This window comes from Lepisma saccharinum, chromosome 29 (assembly GCF_977018435.1).
Source record: "Lepisma saccharinum chromosome 29, izLepSacc3.1, whole genome shotgun sequence".
Taxonomy (NCBI): domain Eukaryota; kingdom Metazoa; phylum Arthropoda; class Insecta; order Zygentoma; family Lepismatidae; genus Lepisma; species Lepisma saccharinum.
Window position 1 is genome coordinate 34,643,568 of NC_139257.1, and position 22,812 is coordinate 34,666,379.

At 42.3% G+C, this 22,812-nt stretch overlaps 1 protein-coding gene across 1 annotated transcript in view; it reads right to left on the reverse strand.

Annotated features, from left to right (window-relative positions):
• LOC145981541 (solute carrier family 35 member E2A-like) overlaps nucleotides 1-22,812 on the reverse strand; it is a 50,256-nt gene that overhangs the window by 26,419 nt on the left and 1,025 nt on the right. The window contains 1 exon segment of the mRNA XM_083114851.1: nucleotides 25-471. Within this exon segment, the coding sequence (XP_082970977.1) occupies nucleotides 25-430 (406 nt within the window). The 5' untranslated portion in view covers nucleotides 431-471.

A 22,812-nucleotide genomic window follows, 5' to 3' on the forward strand; every position in this document is an offset into this window, starting at 1 on the left:
ATAAGTTATTGTCCATACACTTACCTAGAACCGTTGGATCACCTTTCATGTATGTCAATATGTATTTATTAAGGAATAAAGTACATGCACTGAAGAAATACCACAACACGAGGAACGAAATGGCACGAATATTAAGCAGCCCTCCTCTTGCGTTCATAACCACAGTTTTGTCCCTGGCCTCTCCGGAAAACTGCGCATTCCTCTCTTTCTGATCCAGGTTGGAAAGAGTTTCCATAACAGAATCGATTGAATTTTCCGACGAGGTGCTGTACGACACATGGTTAGTTTCATTTTCGGAATTTGGTACTGTGGAGTCCCCACCCAAGAAATTCCTGGATGAAGAATTTGAGTTCAAAGATGATTTTGCAGGAGATGCTTGACCGATGGAAGGCAACAGTTTTTTTGGTGATGCTGACGCTTCTTCAGCCATAACTGTTTCTGAACTTCGTGTACGTCAACCAAACATGATACCTGTGAAGTAAAGACGACAAGACTGAATAATTATATTTTAAAAGTTTCAATATCAGAGATGAATCAACATTAAACATCTTATGTGTTCTTGTTAGGGGTATGCAGGACAAAAATTTCTTAATTCAGGGATCAGAATGGGAAATATTTTAAATCATGATATTTGGGTCAGGAAATTATCATGATATTTGGGTCAGGAAAATTTCCTGACCAGGTTGAATTCTCAAATTCTAGACACCATTTTCCCTTAATTGATTTTTTTTAAAAATAATTTTTGAGAAACTTACAATTAGGGGCGCCGACTTGTCAAAATTATTGGGGGGGGGGCTCTGATCAGTGAAATAAATTAATGAATGACTCACTCCCTCCCTTTTTTTAAGTTTTGGCCTCAGTGATCGGAATCTCGTAAAAGCCCATGAATTCCTCAAAAATATCAAAATTTTCATTCACAGTTCGAATGCAGAATGTCAATTGTTCACATTCCCGACTTTTAATATCTGCTACCAAGGAGCGCATATTCATAATTATATACTTACGTTAGTAGATAGTAATAAGTCATGTGTTTTGCTGTCTCTGGTCATAACCCGCCCAACACCCTTCCCCCAAAGTTTATGGTTTAGCAGTCTCAGCCCCCCAGTGTTGATGGTCTAGAACATTTCAAATGTGTATTTAAAGTTAAGTTCATGTGGCACAATTCAGAGTAAACATTACAAGACAAGAAAAGTAACACATAAGCTCCTCTTAAGCAAAATTATTTGGGGGGCTTTGACCTCACATCGTTAACATTGATTTGATTTATTTTATTTTTTTGCTCCGTTTGGCTAATTGCAAAGATGAGGATGAATAATGATAAGACAGAATGTATGATAGGACAATCACAAACATACAGGGTGGTGGTCCAAAAGTCCTGGAACGGTCACATATCGTGAGAAATACGCATCGAATCAGAAATCGAAAAAATACGTGTTTAATAAGTGAAAGAAAGCTATTCAATGATATCACACTTGATTCTCCACCCCCGGCCTCTGGGGGTGAAGTGGGGTGCAACTGTGAAATTTTAAATGGAACCCCCCATTTTGTATTGTAGAACCGGAAAGAGGACTTCATTTCAAGTCCAACGAGCTATCAACCATCCTCCTAGCTCAATTAGGAACGGAGATATGGCGATTTTAAATGGTCTACCCCCCCTCCTTCCATATACTCTGTTGAAAGGTCTTGACGTGCAGATTCCGAATCTGCAATCGTTTTTACTCTAGCTCAATTAGGGGCAGAGTGTCCCTTTGAATTTTTTTTGGGCTTTATTATTTTTTTAGGGCAAAAATTTAAAATTGCCATATCTATGTTCCTAATTGAGCTAGGAGGATGGTTGATAGCTCGTTGGACTCGGAATGAAGTCCTCTTTCCGATTCTACAATACAAAATGGGGGTTTCCATTTAAAATTTCACAGTTGCCTTCTGCCCCACCCCCTGGGGGCGGGGAATCAAGTGTGATATCATTGAATGGCTTTCTTTCACATATTAAACATGTATTTTTTCGTTTTTCGATTCGATGTGTATTTCTCATGGTATGTGACCATTCCGGGACTTTTGGACCACCTGCCATATGAATGACACATGAGCCCACGGATAATTACACTGGCCTTGAGCCAATATGGCAGAGCGTCCTTAGTCTGTAAAATGCAGTCCTGGGTGTACTATGTGGAAGAGAGCTTGACATTTGGATGTCTTCGGAAAGGGTCAACCTTACACCTCAGGAAAGCGAAGGTTTTTATAATTCTGCAAATGAATGTAGAAGTAAGTTTTAAGTAACTAATTTTAAAAGGGCTCACGTCACTCTTGACTTCAATCCCTTAAGATGAGAGTGACAACTCTCGAAAGCTCGGAAGCCTATCCAATGTGGCCACTCTAGGACCTTGAAAAAATTCAAGTATAATTCCAGGTTTTTAATGCAAAATTTCCAAAAATTCAAGGGTACAAGGAGATGTTTTCTCCCTTTAATTTAAAGTGCGAAGTTTACAGTTGCCATTTCACATACTTAAGACTCGAAATATATCTACAAACACAATTCACAAATTTCACGGGATATATTAATCTACGAAAAATTGTTAATTGTACATGAATTTCAAACTCAAATTTACCTAATCAACTCAACATATCTTGCAATAATCTTCCGTCTGTCAGATAGATTGTTTTGCAAAGGACAATAACAAAGCAAATGGATTGGGAGAATAATGTTTTATTTTCCATGCACCTTTCGTTTCCTTCCTCGATAAAAAAACTAAACTGTGAAAAACTTGCCTCAGGGCATTAGTAGTAGGATCAGCCCGGTTCTGCAACATCAATTGGCGTTCAGTGTTGCCAACTCACCCCAAGAATATTCCACCATATGATATTTTACAGGCGAAGCTAACCTACGAATGGGAGTTGGCAACACTGATTAGTGGAGGTGCACGGGTTCAAGGACATCAATTGGCGTTCAGTGTTGCCAACTCACCCCAAGAATATTTCACCATATGATATTTTACAGGCGAAGCTAACCTACGAATGGGAGTTGGCAACACTGACTAGTGGAGGTGGCCGGGTTCTGCAACATCAATTGGAGTTCAGTGTTGCCAACTCACCTTAAGAATATTTCACCATATGATATTTTACAGGCGAAGCTAACCTACGAATGGGAGTTGGCAACACTGGCAACATCATTTGGCGATCAGTGTTGCCAACTCACCCTAAGAATATTTTACCATATGATATTTTACAGGCGAAGCTAACCTACGAATGGGAGTTGGCAACACTGATTAGTGGAGGTGCATGGGTTGAAGGATATTATTTGCCAGTGTTGCCAACTCACCCTAAGAATATTTCACCATATGATATTTTACAGGCGAAGCTAACCTACGAGTGGGAGTTGGCAACACTGGCAACATCAATTGCGGTTCAATGTTGCCAACTCACCCCAAGAATATTCCACCATGATATTTTACAGGCGAAGCTAACCTACGAGTGGGAGTTGGCAACACTGACTAGTGAAAATGGCCGGGGTTGCGTCCGAATCAGCAACAGATGTCACCTAGAGCGCTGTTCCATCCGGGACTCAGCCAATCTCCGTTGTCCGAATTTGCGGTAGACGTGGAGTTGGAGGGAAGAGCAGAGAGGCGCGACAGATGCACGCTGGCGCTGTGACGCTGCGCTTGGCAGCCATATTCTAACTTTTATTTTGTACAGACAATATTTACTGATTAGAGGATGTAAAACTCAGTTATATTTTAACATTTTATCGATAATACTGAATGCAGAAAAATTGTAAATGATGAAATAGCGTGTTATATTTTTAATATGAGTAGTAAATAGGTGGAAATTATTGTCATGTTTGTTTGCGCCCCAGAGCGCGGTGGGTGAAGTTCGGGCTGACACCTGGCGGGAAAAGTGACAGCCGTACTACAAGGGGACATGCAGATTCGGACGACTTGGACGTGACTTCGACGGCACGCGAGAGCAACGGGAGAGAACGGGGTGGAGCGCTTGCCAATCCGGACACGGCTTTTGTAAACCTCTCGGGAACGATGTGCCACACACACACGTGCGCGCGCGCGTGCCTGTATTGTGACGCAAGCAAACAAACAAAATAATAATAATTGTTTTTTTAGGATTCCTGGCCCCTAACCCCGCCAGGGTGCGTGGTGCCCAACCCAAAAAGGTTCTAACGGCTGCGGTTATAGATAACCACACCTCTGTAGAGTTTCACGTGTTTTTTTTTTCTCTCAAACTTCCATGAAACTCTACAGAGGACCTCCGTAATGCATGCAACGTGTACTAACGACTCTAGTGTTATTTGATGTTGTAATATTTTTGGATATAGAGTTTTATTGTGAGATAGATAAAAATATTATGTTTATTATAATATTTTCTTGATGAAGATGGAGAATGTGTGTGTTATAAAAACTAAAGTTGCATGCTTTTTTTCCTAGTGTGTGTGCTTGATGTTCGACAGCATCTGAAACGATAAAAATAATTTTATTGTTAATTTTCTCATGTAAAAACAACAAAATTTTGTGCAAATTCTGATTGTCTTGTGCTATAGTGCAAAAACTGATGAAAAAAAAGATATTGTAACTGATAACTAGTGAAATTGATATTGTAACTGATCTGAACTAGTGAAATTTGTATTATTATTGTGCTAGCACAAAATTCTTATTGTAACTGATTGTGCAAGAAAAAGATATTAAAAATCTGTTAAAACTGCTCTGTGACCCTCTCGTTCTTCACGTCGTGAACGAAGGACTTCTCTGCAATCAGGATGACGCTGCACACGGTATCATCGGGCAGCGCGTCGTGGAACTCGCAGACGATCTTGATGTTGGTGCGATCGTTGACCACCACCTGCTTCCTCTTCGTCGTGTTGATGACGAACATCGGCCTGCGGATTTTGAATTCGCTGGGCGTGTAGTACACGTCCACGTTTCCCTCGGTCACGCGCTTGTAAGCCGTGTAAGCTTCGTAAAGTTTGAGGTAATTGTTTTTGGTCATGTCGAGGTTGTAATTCTCGCGCGGGAACACTTCGTTCCTACCATTCTTGAGATAAATGTTCTTGATCTTGCAGTCGTCGAACTTGCTGGAATCTTTTTCCTGGTTGTTATCGCGCCCGGTCTGAAAGAGCACTACGACGAAATCTGGCATGTCGAACTGTATGTTGTTGAACTGCGTCGTCACGTCGAATTCCATGTGACTTCCCGACGCCAACTTCTGCACGCACTGGTAACCGTGAAAGTGAATCGGCACCTGCGGACTCTTCAAGATCTCCGCTTTGTACTTGAGGGCGTAGTTCGTCTCGTATTCCACGATCGGCATTCTCAATTCCATGCTCCGTATGACGCACTTGGCTGCTTCGGGTAATGTGTTGGCTATCGGCGTTCAAGTTGGTGTATCGCATCAGTGCGTCGTTGTCGTTGGCCGCTCTTCGAAACGTGACGCGCAATCCACCCTTCCACATGATCTTTTTGTAGTCGGAGAAGAATCCCGGCAGCAGACGCATGGGAAAGAGCACCGTGTGACTTCTCGTCGATATTTTTGTTCCTGCTTCGAACCCTCCCGCTTGATAGTACACCGCGTCTGTTTTGGATAATTTCAATGTTCCCACTGCCGTCGACGTGATGCCTGGATAATCTATTCTGTCGATGACGGTGTTGTGTTTCCTCACCTCCACCTGCGAGAACAGGTGAGGCACGAAGTTGTCCACGAGTTTCAAATTTGCATTGGGCGGAAACGCGTCCCCGCTTTTCTTTTTCACCACGTCGAATTGAAGGTAGAGGTCCGCTCTGTGAGGATGAACGAACCCATCGCCTACGTCCACGTCGTATTCGATCTCCCGGTTCGCTTTGTTGAGATTGGCGAACATAGGTTCTATTCATACTTTTTCTCACGTAAAGGCGTACGTGATGAATCCGCAAACAGATTTTTTCTAAGTTTTACCGTTTCCAAGATAACCCCACTTCCGGTCGCTATTTTGGATTTCCGAACATAGGTTCTATTCATACTTTTTCTCACGTAAAGGCGTACGTGATGAATCCGCAAACAGATTTTTTCTAAGTTTTACTGTTTCCAAGATAACCCCACTTCCGGTCGCTATTTTGGATTTCCGAGCATAGGTTCTATTCATATTTTTTCTCACGTATAGGCGTACGTGATGAATCCGCAAACAGATTTTTTCTAAGTCTTACTGTTTCCAAGATAACCCCACTTCCGGTCGCCATTTTGGATTTCCGAGCATAGGTTCTATTCATACTTTTTCTCACGTATAGGCGTACGTGATGAATCCACAAACAGATTTTTCCTAAGTCTTACCGTTTCCAAGATAACCCCACTTCCGGTCGCCATTTTGGATTTCCGAACATAGGTTCTATTCATATTTTACTCACGTATAGGCGTACATGATGAATCCGCAAACAAATTTTTCCTAAGTCTTACTGTTTCCAAGATAATCCCACTTCCGGTTGTTATTTTGGATTTCCGAGCATAGGTTCTATTTATATTTTTTCTCACGTATAGGCGTACGTGATGAATCCACAAACAGATTTTTCCTAAGTTTTACCGTTTCCAAGATAACCCCACTTCCGGTCGCTATTTTCGATTTCCGAACATAGGTTCTATTCATACTTTTTCTCACGTAAGAGAACAGAACGTGTCCTACGGGGCAAGTTAAGGGGTATGTGCATGGCCAAAGGGGAAGTTTTTTTGCGCGCTCAAGCATGATTTAATTTTATTATATTTTCAGATTGACCACAAAACAAGGTGTTGACAGGCAGTGTGTATATATATTGTAAGAAGATGTTTCATTATCAACCTCTATTTTTTGCTGTACATCCTGGACACAGCGTTGCAGGTTAACAAAGGATTTTTGATCAGTATATTTTTTTCTTTCTTAAAACTGTTCGGTTACTCGCTCGTTCCTGACATCATACACAAAAGTTTTCTCCGCGATAAGGATGACGCTACACAGAGTGTCGGCAGGCAAGGCATTGTGGAACTCGCACACAATCTTGATGTTGGTGCGATCGTTAACAACCACCTGTTTTCTCTTAGATGTGTTGATGACGAACATGGGTCTGCGAGCTATGAACTCGTTTGGATTGTAGTACACGTCCACGTTACCGGAAGTTACTCGTTTGTAAGCTGTGTACGCCTCGTACAGTTTCAGGTAGTCCTCTTCTGCGATGTTTAGGTTGTAGTTCTCACGTGGGAAAACTTCGTTTCTGCTATTTTTGAGGTAAATGTTCTTAATCTTGCAGTTGTCGAACTGGCTTGAATTTTTCTCCTGATTGTTACCTCTTCCTGTCTGGAAGAGTACGGCTGCAAACTCGGGCATGTCGTATCGAATGTTGTTGAATTGCGTGGTTACGTCAAATTCGAAATGATTGCCGGAAGCAGGTTTTTGCACACACTGGTAGCCGTAAAATTGAATGGACACTTGAGGATTCTTCAGGATGTCGGCTTTGTACTTGAGAGCATAGTTTGATTCGTATTCTACCACTGGCACGCGCAGCTCCATGGACCTTACAAGACACTTGGCAGCGTCGGGTAGTGTGTTGGGAAGCAAGGTAGTCCCGTCCGGGCCCAAAGTGCCGTAGCGCATCAGTGCGTCGTTGTCGTTGGCAGCTCTGCGAAAGGTGACGCGCAAACCACCCTTCCACATGATCTTCTTGTAGTCCGAGAAGAAACCGGGCAGCAGACGCATGGGAAACAGTACCGTGTGACTTTGAGTTTTGATTTTTGTACCTGCTTCGAACCCCCCTGCCTGGTAGTATGCTGCATCGGTCTTGGAGAGTTTCAGTGTTCCCACAGCTGTAGAGGTAATCCCGGGGTAGTCAACCCTATCGATGACGGTGCCGTGCTTTCTAACTTCCACCTGCGAGAATAAGTACGGCACAAAATTATCTACGAGTCTTAGGTTTGCGTTGGCAAGAAATGCTTCGCCGTTGTCTCTCTTCACTACATCAAACTTGACGTACAAATCAGCTCTGTGAGGGTGAATGAATCCATCCCCGACGTCCACATCGTATTCTATCTCTCGATTAGCTTCGTTAAGGTTGGCAAACGTGCGACGGTTGGGAGGGAAGGACTGCAACTCGTAACTTTCGATTTGCTCCATGATGGCTATTTATTATATGTTAATCTCCACGACAGCAGTGCTCGCGGCTCCTGCAAAATCAACCACCTCCTTCCCCTTCTTGTTTTTCACTGCTAATTCTATGTTGGCTATGCGATTACGAGATACAGGAAAGTATATCGGTGGGGAGGGTGTGTAGATAATTGGCTCCATGAACTCAAGAGTTTGGTTTGAACGTAGCGATAATACCTGTCTGCTTGTGACTCCCTAGGATGCCGTCCGAGGATTTGGTGATCATATCTTGATTATTTTTTTTACAGAGCAGTTCGGGTAGGTTGTTATTTATAGACCCCACCCCAATTTTTTTTGTTTTGTGTTCATGGCGATGGTCGTACCTAATGCGGCGACCCGTTCACCCAGCGAGGCGTCTCTGCTGACGAGTCTCCCGAAAGCTGCGTACTCCAACTTTCTGTCGACATCATGACGTACGTCGAGATCTGTGTGAGTATTGTAGGCAATGTCGTGATCCTTGCATGCAGCATCCAGGGGATTCACACCCTTGTCGCCTCTCTCCAGTCGCTGTTCGAGTTTGGTACCGGGGCCGCAGTACTGGTAACCTGGCAGGTGCATCTCGAAGGGTAGCTTGTTGATGATGTTGTTCACGAGGCCTCGACCTTCGGCAACGTTCCAAAATTTCGGAGGTAGGGTGTTGATGATTTTGATGAAGTACCCTATGCCTTTGTCGTCGTTCACGATGAAGTTGGCAAGCTTGGAGCTAACCATGTCCACAATTCCTACCTTCTCGTTGCGAAAGTTGCTGTTGCCTGCATTCTCCTCTCCTGCAATAACCAACAACCTGTCTATGAGCTTGCGCACGTCGTCCACCCACACAAACTCTTTGGGCAGGGTGTTGTAGAGTTTGACGCCGCTGCCTGTTTTGACCTGGTTCCATATCGGCTTGATGAGGTTTTTGTATTTTTCGCCGCTGCTGGATTTGACGCGATTCTGCGTAGCGTTGTTGTTTTGGTACAAGGCATCCGTCATGATCAAAATTTCCTTGTAACTTTGGTAATCTTCGTCTGTGTAATCTCTTGGCTGCTTTTTTGGTGATGAGTTCCCACAGTCCCACCGTGCCGGGATACCTGTTCCAGCTGTTTTTCTCACCCAAATTGACTTTCACGTCGTCACTCTCGAACGTGACTTTCGATTTTCCGATCTTCCAAACCACGCTCTCGTTGAGTTCTATGGTTGGGTACAATCCGAAAACCTCGTCTTTCTCGAACTAAACTCAACGGCCTGTTGATAAATCAAAGTTCCCACAACGTTGCAACGTTTAGAAAGTCGTTGATTTTGTTTCTGTATTTTCCGTCGTTGGGTTTCCTCGTCATGTCGATCGTCGCGAATCCGAAATCGTCACTGTTCCAGCAAGAAGAGCAGCGTTCCGAAAATTGATTTATCAACAGGCCGTTGAGTTTAGTTCGAGAAAGACGAGGTTTTCGGATTGTACCCAACCATAGAACTCAACGAGAGCGTGGTTTGGAAGATCGGAAAATCGAAAGTCACGTTCGAGAGTGACGACGTGAAAGTCAATTTGGGTGAGAAAAACAGCTGGAACAGGTATCCCGGCACGGTGGGACTGTGGGAACTCATCACCAAAAAAGCAGCCAAGAGATTACACAGACGAAGATTACCAAAGTTACAAGGAAATTTTGATCATGACGGATGCCTTGTACCAAAACAACAACGCTACGCAGAATCGCGTCAAATCCAGCAGCGGCGAAAAATACAAAAACCTCATCAAGCCGATATGGAACCAGGTCAAAACAGGCAGCGGCGTCAAACTCTACAACACCCTGCCCAAAGAGTTTGTGTGGGTGGACGACGTGCGCAAGCTCATAGACAGGTTGTTGGTTATTGCAGGAGAGGAGAATGCAGGCAACAGCAACTTTCGCAACGAGAAGGTAGGAATTGTGGACATGGTTAGCTCCAAGCTTGCCAACTTCATCGTGAACGACGACAAAGGCATAGGGTACTTCATCAAAATCATCAACACCCTACCTCCGAAATTTTGGAACGTTGCCGAAGGTCGAGGCCTCGTGAACAACATCATCAACAAGCTACCCTTCGAGATGCACCTGCCAGGTTACCAGTACTGCGGCCCCGGTACCAAACTCGAACAGCGACTGGAGAGAGGCGACAAGGGTGTGAATCCCCTGGATGCTGCATGCAAGGATCACGACATTGCCTACAATACTCACACAGATCTCGACGTACGTCATGATGTCGACAGAAAGTTGGAGTACGCAGCTTTCGGGAGACTCGTCAGCAGAGACGCCTCGCTGGGTGAACGGGTCGCCGCATTAGGTACGACCATCGCCATGAACACAAAACAAAAAAAATTGGGGTGGGGTCTATAAATAACAACCTACCCGAACTGCTCTGTAAAAAAAATAATCAAGATATGATCACCAAATCCTCGGACGGCATCCTAGGGAGTCACAAGCAGACAGGTATTATCGCTACGTTCAAACCAAACTCTTGAGTTCATGGAGCCAATTATCTACACACCCTCCCCACCGATATACTTTCCTGTATCTCGTAATCGCATAGCCAACATAGAATTAGCAGTGAAAAACAAGAAGGGGAAGGAGGTGGTTGATTTTGCAGGAGCCGCGAGCACTGCTGTCGTGGAGATTAACATATAATAAATAGCCATCATGGAGCAAATCGAAAGTTACGAGTTGCAGTCCTTCCCTCCCAACCGTCGCACGTTTGCCAACCTTAACGAAGCTAATCGAGAGATAGAATACGATGTGGACGTCGGGGATGGATTCATTCACCCTCACAGAGCTGATTTGTACGTCAAGTTTGATGTAGTGAAGAGAGACAACGGCGAAGCATTTCTTGCCAACGCAAACCTAAGACTCGTAGATAATTTTGTGCCGTACTTATTCTCGCAGGTGGAAGTTAGAAAGCACGGCACCGTCATCGATAGGGTTGACTACCCCGGGATTACCTCTACAGCTGTGGGAACACTGAAACTCTCCAAGACCGATGCAGCATACTACCAGGCAGGGGGGTTCGAAGCAGGTACAAAAATCAAAACTCAAAGTCACACGGTACTGTTTCCCATGCGTCTGCTGCCCGGTTTCTTCTCGGACTACAAGAAGATCATGTGGAAGGGTGGTTTGCGCGTCACCTTTCGCAGAGCTGCCAACGACAACGACGCACTGATGCGCTACGGCACTTTGGGCCCGGACGGGACTACCTTGCTTCCCAACACACTACCCGACGCTGCCAAGTGTCTTGTAAGGTCCATGGAGCTGCGCGTGCCAGTGGTAGAATACGAATCAAACTATGCTCTCAAGTACAAAGCCGACATCCTGAAGAATCCTCAAGTGTCCATTCAATTTTACGGCTACCAGTGTGTGCAAAAACCTGCTTCCGGCAATCATTTCGAATTTGACGTAACCACGCAATTCAACAACATTCGATACGACATGCCCGAGTTTGCAGCCGTACTCTTCCAGACAGGAAGAGGTAACAATCAGGAGAAAAATTCAAGCCAGTTCGACAACTGCAAGATTAAGAACATTTACCTCAAAAATAGCAGAAACGAAGTTTTCCCACGTGAGAACTACAACCTAAACATCGCAGAAGAGGACTACCTGAAACTGTACGAGGCGTACACAGCTTACAAACGAGTAACTTCCGGTAACGTGGACGTGTACTACAATCCAAACGAGTTCATAGCTCGCAGACCCATGTTCGTCATCAACACATCTAAGAGAAAACAGGTGGTTGTTAACGATCGCACCAACATCAAGATTGTGTGCGAGTTCCACAATGCCTTGCCTGCCGACACTCTGTGTAGCGTCATCCTTATCGCGGAGAAAACTTTTGTGTATGATGTCAGGAACGAGCGAGTAACCGAACAGTTTTAAGAAAGAAAAAAAATATACTGATCAAAAATCCTTTGTTAACCTGCAACGCTGTGTCCAGGATGTACAGCAAAAAATAGAGGTTGATAATGAAACATCTTCTTACAATATATATACACACTGCCTGTCAACACCTTGTTTTGTGGTCAATCTGAAAATATAATAAAATTAAATCATGCTTGAGCGCGCAAAAAAACTTCCCCTTTGGCCATGCACATACCCCTTAACTTGCCCCGTAGGACACGTTCTGTTCTCTTACGTGAGAAAAAGTATGAATAGAACCTATGTTCGGAAATCGAAAATAGCGACCGGAAGTGGGGTTATCTTGGAAACGGTAAAACTTAGGAAAAATCTGTTTGTGGATTCATCACGTACGCCTATACGTGAGAAAAAATATAAATAGAACCTATGCTCGGAAATCCAAAATAACAACCGGAAGTGGGATTATCTTGGAAACAGTAAGACTTAGGAAAAATTTGTTTGCGGATTCATCATGTACGCCTATACGTGAGTAAAATATGAATAGAACCTATGTTCGGAAATCCAAAATGGCGACCGGAAGTGGGGTTATCTTGGAAACGGTAAGACTTAGGAAAAATCTGTTTGTGGATTCATCACGTACGCCTATACGTGAGAAAAAGTATGAATAGAACCTATGCTCGGAAATCCAAAATGGCGACCGGAAGTGGGGTTATCTTGGAAACGGTAAAACTTAGAAAAAATCTGTTTGCGGATTCATCACGTACGCCTTTACGTGAGAAAAAGTATGAATAGAACCTATGTTCGCCAATCTCAACAAAGCGAACCGGGAGATCGAATACGACGTGGACGTAGGCGATGGGTTCGTTCATCCTCACAGAGCGGACCTCTACCTTCAATTCGACGTGGTGAAAAAGAAAAGCGGGGACGCGTTTCCGCCCAATGCAAATTTGAAACTCGTGGACAACTTCGTGCCTCACCTGTTCTCGCAGGTGGAGGTGAGGAAACACAACACCGTCATCGACAGAATAGATTATCCAGGCATCACGTCGACGGCAGTGGGAACATTGAAATTATCCAAAACAGACGCGGTGTACTATCAAGCGGGAGGGTTCGAAGCAGGAACAAAAATATCGACGAGAAGTCACACGGTGCTCTTTCCCATGCGTCTGCTGCCGGGATTCTTCTCCGACTACAAAAAGATCATGTGGAAGGGTGGATTGCGCGTCACGTTTCGAAGAGCGGCCAACGACAACGACGCACTGATGCGATACACCAACTTGAACGCCGATAGCCAACACATTACCCGAAGCAGCCAAGTGCGTCATACGGAGCATGGAATTGAGAATGCCGATCGTGGAATACGAGACGAACTACGCCCTCAAGTACAAAGCGGAGATCTTGAAGAGTCCGCAGGTGCCGATTCACTTTCACGGTTACCAGTGCGTGCAGAAGTTGGCGTCGGGAAGTCACATGGAATTCGACGTGACGACGCAGTTCAACAACATACAGTTCGACATGCCAGATTTCGTCGTAGTGCTCTTTCAGACCGGGCGCGATAACAACCAGGAAAAAGATTCCAGCAAGTTCGACGACTGCAAGATCAAGAACATTTATCTCAAGAATGGTAGGAACGAAGTGTTCCCGCGCGAGAATTACAACCTCGACATGACCAAAAACAATTACCTCAAACTTTACGAAGCTTACACGGCTTACAAGCGCGTGACCGAGGGAAACGTGGACGTGTACTACACGCCCAGCGAATTCAAAATCCGCAGGCCGATGTTCGTCATCAACACGACGAAGAGGAAGCAGGTGGTGGTCAACGATCGCACCAACATCAAGATCGTCTGCGAGTTCCACGACGCGCTGCCCGATGATACCGTGTGCAGCGTCATCCTGATTGCAGAGAAGTCCTTCGTTCACGACGTGAAGAACGAGAGGGTCACAGAGCAGTTTTAACAGATTTTTAATATCTTTTTCTTGCACAATCAGTTACAATAAGAATTTTGTGCTAGCACAATAATAATACAAATTTCACTAGTTCAGATCAGTTACAATATCAATTTCACTAGTTATCAGTTACAATATCTTTTTTTTCATCAGTTTTTGCACTATAGCACAAGACAATCAGAATTTGCACAAAATTTTGTTGTTTTTACATGAGAAAATTAACAATAAAATTATTTTTATCGTTTCAGATGCTGTCGAACATCAAGCACACACACTAGGAAAAAAAGCATGCAACTTTAGTTTTTATAACACACACATTCTCCATCTTCATCAAGAAAATATTATAATAAACATAATATTTTTATCTATCTCACAATAAAACTCTATATCCAAAAATATTACAACATCAAATAACACTAGAGTCGTTAGTACACGTTGCATGCATTACGGAGGTCCTCTGTAGAGTTTCATGGAAGTTTGAGAGAAAAAAAAAACACGTGAAACTCTACAGAGGTGTGGTTATCTATAACCGCAGCCGTTAGAACCTTTTTGGGTTGGGCACCACGCACCCTGGCGGGGTTAGGGGCCAGGAATCCTAAAAAAACAATTATTATTATTTTGTTTGTTTGCTTGCGTCACAATACAGGCACGCGCGCGCGCACGTGTGTGTGTGGCACATCGTTCCCGAGAGGTTTACAAAAGCCGTGTCCGGATTGGCAAGCGCTCCACCCCGTTCTCTCCCGTTGCTCTCGCGTGCCGTCGAAGTCACGTCCAAGTCGTCCGAATCTACATGTCCCCTTGTAGTACGGCTGTCACTTTTCCCGCCAGGTGTCAGCCCGAACTTCACCCACCGCGCTCTGGGGCGCAAACAAACATGACAATAATTTCCACCTATTTACTACTCATATTAAAAATATAACACGCTATTTCATCATTTACAATTTTTCTGCATTCAGTATTATCGATAAAATGTTAAAATATAACTGAGTTTTACATCCTCTAATCAGTAAATATTGTCTGTACAAAATAAAAGTTAGAATATGGCTGCCAAGCGCAGCGTCACAGCGCCAGCGTGCATCTGTCGCGCCTCTCTGCTCTTCCCTCCAACTCCACGTCTACCGCAAATTCGGACAACGGAGATTGGCTGAGTCCCGGATGGAACAGCGCTCTAGGTGACATCTGTTGCTGATTCGGACGCAACCCCGGCCATTTTCACTAGTCAGTGTTGCCAACTCCCACTCGTAGGTTAGCTTCGCCTGTAAAATATCATGGTGGAATATTCTTGGGGTGAGTTGGCAACATTGAACCGCAATTGATGTTGCCAGTGTTGCCAACTCCCACTCGTAGGTTAGCTTCGCCTGTAAAATATCATATGGTGAAATATTCTTAGGGTGAGTTGGCAACACTGGCAAATAATATCCTTCAACCCATGCACCTCCACTAATCAGTGTTGCCAACTCCCATTCGTAGGTTAGCTTCGCCTGTAAAATATCATATGGTAAAATATTCTTAGGGTGAGTTGGCAACACTGATCGCCAAATGATGTTGCCAGTGTTGCCAACTCCCATTCGTAGGTTAGCTTCGCCTGTAAAATATCATATGGTGAAATATTCTTAAGGTGAGTTGGCAACACTGAACTCCAATTGATGTTGCAGAACCCGGCCACCTCCACTAGTCAGTGTTGCCAACTCCCATTCGTAGGTTAGCTTCGCCTGTAAAATATCATATGGTGAAATATTCTTGGGGTGAGTTGGCAACACTGAACGCCAATTGATGTCCTTGAACCCGTGCACCTCCACTAATCAGTGTTGCCAACTCCCATTCGTAGGTTAGCTTCGCCTGTAAAATATCATGGTGAAATATTCTTGGGGTAAGTTGGCAACACTGAACGCCAATTGATGTCCTTGAACCCGTGCACCTCCACTAATCAGTGTTGCCAACTCCCATTCGTAGGTTAGCTTCGCCTGTAAAATATCATATGGTGGAATATTCTTGGGGTGAGTTGGCAACACTGAACGCCAATTGATGTTGCAGAACCGGGCTGATCCTACTACTGGCATTAACATATATATATAAATTTAATGGGATTTGCATTAATAAAAGTTGCAATTTTTCACGTCTCCAGAGAAAAATTCACGGATAAATCCCGGAGCCAATAATTCACGCATAATTCTTGGTGAGTAGCCACTCTGCTATTTGGAAATCACCTGGCTGATTGCCCGAGAAAACCTCTCCACTACTTAGTATTGTCTTAAGACAATTACAAAGATACTAGAAATGTAAGTGTGTGAACAAGTGGGAGAAATTACTTGGAAAACAACATTACATATTTTTGAACTATACAATTATGTTCATTAAAAATAATTTTAAAATGGTTGAATTGTTACTCAAATACAGATTGATAAAATGATCCGTAATTTTCCCACACAAATACAGTGTTAGTCAAAAAAGCTATCCTGAGTACAATTGGTCAAGATAGAAACATGTTAGGCCCAGGGGGAATCATAATTGGGTGTCAAGCGGATATCCGCCATATAAAATTCAACTAAAAAATTTTAAATTGGAAGGGTGTGATGTAATATATCAAATCAGGATAGAATTTCATGAGAAATGTTGAGGTGAAGGTTTTTTCAACGTATCTTTAACGAGTCAAAAGTTATACGTTATCTCGATGATGAGGGATGACATTATGAAATTAATGAAGGGACACTCACAAACAACATCCATGACCAGGCCGGTACCTCTGGCATCATAGCACACTGTGCTAACCACTCCACCACAGAGGTCTAAACTTATGGTGAGGTTTTGTCAAGAACATCTGTATAAAAATAGAACAGCTGACTGTCACAGGGGGAGGGAAAGTATGGGAGATGACTATTCAAGTTGCTTCCACACTTCAATTATTGCTAGAACATTTCAAAAGTGCACGAAGTGATCAAATGGACAGACCATCAACACTATCTCATTGCAGTCCTGACCACACTCTACGATAAAGGAAGGAAACGGTCAGCCAGTGTGTGGACGAATGGATGGATCTGGCAGCAAAATGCACCAACTCACATCGTTGTCTGAGCAGCGGTTATTGGCAGGTAAAAACACCACTGTACTTAAACACTCACCTTATTTACCAGATCTTGCTTCATGCAACCTTCACGTTGGTAGAAAGGTCAAAAGATCAGACGTGACAAAAAAGATGAACTACTTGTTGCACATACAAGGAGGAGCTATGGGTTCAATTCCCCCTTCTTTTCACAACTTCTACCTATATTGACCAATGAGGATAGTCTGTCTTCTCCCCAGTAAACATCCTCAGATAATAGGAACTAAGAGAAGATGGTTCTCCACCACACCACTGAACATCCTTGAACAACTCTTCAATATTTGACCAAGCTGCTCCTACCCTCATAAATACTACAGCAAATAAAGACCAAATCACAAATGCACACAGAAAGAACATGAAAGTAGTTAGAACATCCAAACTGAAGTTCAAACATAGAACTTCAAACTTGTTAGTACATGCTGTTACAGAACATGTCTGCTGCGAACCCATCTGTCTTAATTCTACATATATATGGTATATCTTATTTTAAACATTTCCAATTCTTTAATGATTTTTATAGGAGTATTAGGAAGTGATTTACAATGCTGAAGACAATTGTGGAAGTAGTTTGAAGGTTGGAGAAACTAGTTAGCACAGTTAAAGGTTTAGTAAGTATTGTTTACTGGAGAAATTATGATTTGAATAGTAACTTACAAAAGTGTCCGCACTTTTCAGCAAGTAGCTGTGCTTGGTTTATCTCCGACACGGAGTTCTGGCGGAATTTCATGTGAGGCTCGAAGCGGGTTTCATGCTTGAGACCAAATAATATGTGATTACATGATGGAAGCAATTAGGAATCTTATTTTAATGCTAAGAGCCCTATAACTGACCAACATATTTTAACAATGAAAGCATTTAGGGAGGTTTTATTAATGTTAAGAGCACTAAACATGACCTGCCTAACCTACAACTAAAAGCACTTAGCAGCATACTATCTCTTTGCACTCCATGCATGTGAAGTAGATGCCTGCAACAGTTTGTACCCAAGATGAGAGTAAATAATTGGCTGCTCAGAAACAAAAATTAAGGAGTATATGGCAAGGAAAAATTGTTCTACAGAAAACACACAATAAATAATCACTAAGACAGAATTGTAATATAATTAAGCCTTGTTTCCATATTTAAAAACACTAAGTTGCTGACCAAGGCAATTTATTATTAAGATAAAAACACTTAACAGGTAACATTTCGACCCTGTATCAGGGTCTTCCTCAGAGGAAGAACTAAACTAAAATGATGAAATATACTACACACAGAAATATTACATACACACAGCAGGGTCACTAGCTACACAACAACAAATCAAGTTGACAGTCCTTATCTAGGAAGATTTCTCCATAGGAATTAAACATATCACCTCCTGACAGTTGTTGACTAATTGGTCTACTAAACTGACAGGTGATGGGATTCAGCTAGGCGAAGAGGAAAAGAGAAGAGAGAACTATTGAGAAAATGGAAGGAGGCCAAAGAGATAGAAAAGAAAGGAGAAGACATCATGAATTGGAATGGAGGACTCAAGATAAACAAGGAATGGAAGAGTGTGTTAGAGAAAGTTGAAAGGATGAAGAAAAGGAATGAGGAAAAAAGAAGTATGATCAAGGAAGAAAGAAGAAGACCAGAGGAGGAGGTATTCATCCATAACCAAAAAGGCAGGAGGGGTGTGTGAGTGGTAGACAGGTGGTTCTAGACTCTTGCTAATCTTGACCTGTCAATCACCTGTCAGTTTAGTAGACCAATTAGTCAACAACTGTCAGGAGGTGATATGTTTAATTCCTATGGAGAAATCTTCCTAGATAAGGACTGTCAACTTGATTTGTTGTTGTGTAGCTAGTGACCCTGCTGTGTGTATGTAATATCTCTGTGTGTAGTATATTTCATCATTTTAGTTCAGTTCTTCGTCTGAGGAAGACCCTGATACAGGGTCGAAACGTTACCTGTTAAGTGTTTTTATCTTAATAATAAATTGCCTTGGTCAGCAACTTGTGTTTTTAACTAAGACAGAAGTATGTGTAACAGATACAAATAGATATTGAACCATGTCAAAAATGCCTGTGTACAGTGATTATAATTTGGAACTTAGTCTTAAAGAATTACTGAATATGTCAATAATGATCTGTAACATGAAAAGTTGTGTATCTTCATTTGTGGATGTGACTGGCAATCAGGGACGATGGCGGCCTCTACAAAATCCTACTAATTTCAACAGACATCAAGAATGGAGTTTTGTAACAACAACTCAACACTAAACAAAATGGAATAGAAGTTGTGAAATAATTCCAGCTGCTACACAGAAACATAAATTATAACAATAAATGTTTAGGACATGAGCACACACTACAGAGATTAACCCAAAATGTGAATATGGATACATAACAAATATTTGGGGTGATGGTGAGCCTCCGTACCCCCCAAGAAACTTGGGTTGGAAAGATTGTTAGTCATATGAACGATTCTTCTTGTTTTTAGCACACAGAAATGCATTATAAGCAAGTAATTGGTGATTCTATGTGGTATGATTTACGACGTCATGCACACAAGGAATGCCTAGATTGCTACATTACGCCCGTTAGGTTTGGTACTCTTAGTATAAAAATTGTTGATTGTCATTCATATGAACATTTCTCGTTGTTTTTAGCATGCAGAGCTGTGTTGTAAGCAGATAATTAGAGATTTTATGAAGTATGATTTAATTAGTATATCTCGGAGATATCTTGAGCAATCTACTTCGGATAACTTTTATTTGAAAGCAAAAACATCGGAGCACGCGATCGCAAATCCTCTTGTCTCGCTCAAGCTTATGATGCACTTTTAATTCTTGCTTCTCTTGAGTTGTTAATCTTTTGTAAGACATTCTACTTTAGACCGTGTACAATTCAGAAAGCCCAAGTGAGATAAACGGGGTTGGGAGGGGCCAAGTCCCCAAATTTCAATGAAAAAAAAATTTGGCGTTATTTTGGAAAAAGGGCGCAAACTTTTGCATTGTTTTCGAAGAGTAGACCTTTTGCAACGAAGTGAAACTTGTTTCAAGTCCCTAGTTCTCATACAGGCTGAAATATGATGCAATATGTACAATCCTGCATTTTGGCTAAAAATAGCTAATTTGCATATTAGAGAAAGGGGGGAGGGGGGGGGTTCCTTCCACATGACATTTCAAAGTCTTATCTCAACATCTGTCAGCGTTTACAACCTCACATACAAGTATGAAGGTCCTAAAAGCACATGAATGTTATGACCCATTGGCTGTTTTCGCCTATACTTTCTATAAGTCATATATGACCCATTGGCTGTTTTCGCCTATACTTTCTATGGGTCATATATGACCCATTGGCTGTTTAAAGGTTAAAACATCAAAATGTGCAGACTGGAGAGAAAAAAGTTGGAATTTTCAAGAGGGCTACGTTTGGCCACCAGCCCCATATTAGCCCCGTCTAGTTGGCTTCACTTTATCACACTCGGTGCAGTGCAGGTGTATCCAGTGTCAGGGTGGTGCAAGGAAATTATGTTCAACCAACTAGACGGAAAGCACTGTTCAATTTAAGAAGATTCAACAAATGCCTGTCTGCTGCTTTAAACAGTCATTTGATTAGTTAGTACTCACCACGTGACCATACACCACACATACACTGACCCAGAACGTAGTGCAGACACCAAATATACTACTTGACTCCAAATCAATGAACTAGACGACTCAGTGTTGCACCGTGCAACCAACTAGACACTTCAGTGCAAAGAGAGTCAAAAAGTGTAGCAAACTAGATGGGGCTAATTTGTATCTGGAATCATGGGGACTCAGTTTCAATGCTAGGTTCTGATGTTATTTACATTGAAAGTACAGATTTATATGCAATGTTATTTACATTGAAAGTACAGATAGTTCACCCGACAGTCACATCTATCAATAAGAAGATATTGAACAAAATAAAAGGACCAAGTTCCTTTTGTTTTATTGCGATTTCATCATGCTACGAATGCAATTTTTACATGGTTGAATTTCGAAATACGTCTGTTAACACACACTGCGGAGTTTTAGCGATTACTTAAGGATTTGTTCAATATATGCTTTCGTGGTTAGGTTTGGTTCCCTTAGCATTAAAATAAAGTCCTGGTAAAATTTTAGTATCTGCAAAACGTATTTCTTCAATTTTATAGGAGAAATTACTGGAACGAGTTTACAATACTGGACCACTCTCCAATTTCTATGAAATTTCGCCTACTCACTAATTGTAAACTTCTAATCACGAATCTGCACGTAATAATTGGCGGTCAAGTATGGAAATCGAGGAAAAAACTAAATAAATAAACTATGTTTTCTTAATGTAACGTAACCCTACCATAAAAACAATAGTTCCACGGAATACGCTATTTTCCCAAACATGAAGAAATCAACAGGCAAGACAAGGTATAGTTCTCTTAGCTAAAATATTAATTTTTCGTTGTATTTATGCTAATGGAACCTAACCTAACAGGCCTAACCTAGCCCCATAGGCATTCCTTGTCTGACGTCAGCAAGATTGTTGTGCGTAAAGGAAGACCATTAACGAATTGTGAAAGAAAGATGGTTCCGAAATTGCTGTGTATGGACAATCACCGTGGTAAATCGCAATGTTATTTTACAAGTTCTACACGTAAATGCAGTGGCGGCCGGCAGCAACTATGATGGGTAGTGCCAACGTGATCAAGTAAATAGAAAAAAAAACCTCCGCAATGCCCCCGCCCCCTCCTTGAGGTTGCGCCACTAGCCAAGATGTTTGTCCTCGTTTGGTAACGTGGAAATCAACATGTGTTTAAGTAATAACCTACTAATCCGATTCATCTTCACTCACTAACCTATCTTTATACACTACAGGAAACTTCCCTAAAAATATAACAATTACAAGAGGAAAGGAAAAACAAATCCAATCACCTTCTCCTCCCCCCATGCATACGTATTCTAACTGGATGTCGAAAATATCTTTGCTATGAAAAGAAATTGTCGATATGCCAAAGGAAACTCGCATCATCATAGGATATTTTTAAAAAAGTCTGGATGGCCATCTTGGTGCACCTATCTGTTATCAAAAATGTTAATTTAACTTTGGAAAAATATTAGGTTTGTTTCTCCAAAAGTAGGCAGAAATTACTTCCCTGTTATATATTAGTTTAAGTTATGAAGCCATGGGCTGAAACAGCTATATATATTATTGTTGTTATAGTTACTGGTTGTTGATTTTTTATACATGTGTTATGGAGTTAATATAAAAATGTTCGAACCCAAGTGTTTCATTAAATAAGTTCTTTAAAATATAATACACAATATTCCCCAACGGGTCTTACAAACCAGTCGTATTTAGCGACTTTTTTCTGAAGGTGGCAACTGTGTCGTGTGAACACTGCGAAAGTTCCCTCGCCAGGCCAGGCTAAGACTGGCACGGTTTCTTATGGGCTAACCCCGCCCCCTGCCACTTTGTTCTCGGCTCATGGTGGAAATGTTCCTCGCTGAGACTTCTTCAACCCTCTGCACGTGTGTCAACTTGGTTAGGTCCATGATTAGGCCAGCTCTTCCGCGGCACGGACGCGAGGGTACGAACGAAACAGCTGGCGATGCAGTGAGGAGGTTGGGGCGGTCGTCACGTCAGCTTGACCGATTGCAAGATTCGAATCTCCTTGTCTGTAAACTATCAATTTATTCATTTAACTTTACTTGGCGACGTATGAATTTCTTCTGAGGGTAGTGCCATGGCACGGCGGCTCTACCCCATGAGCCGCCGCTGTGTAAATGTACAATTTTAACA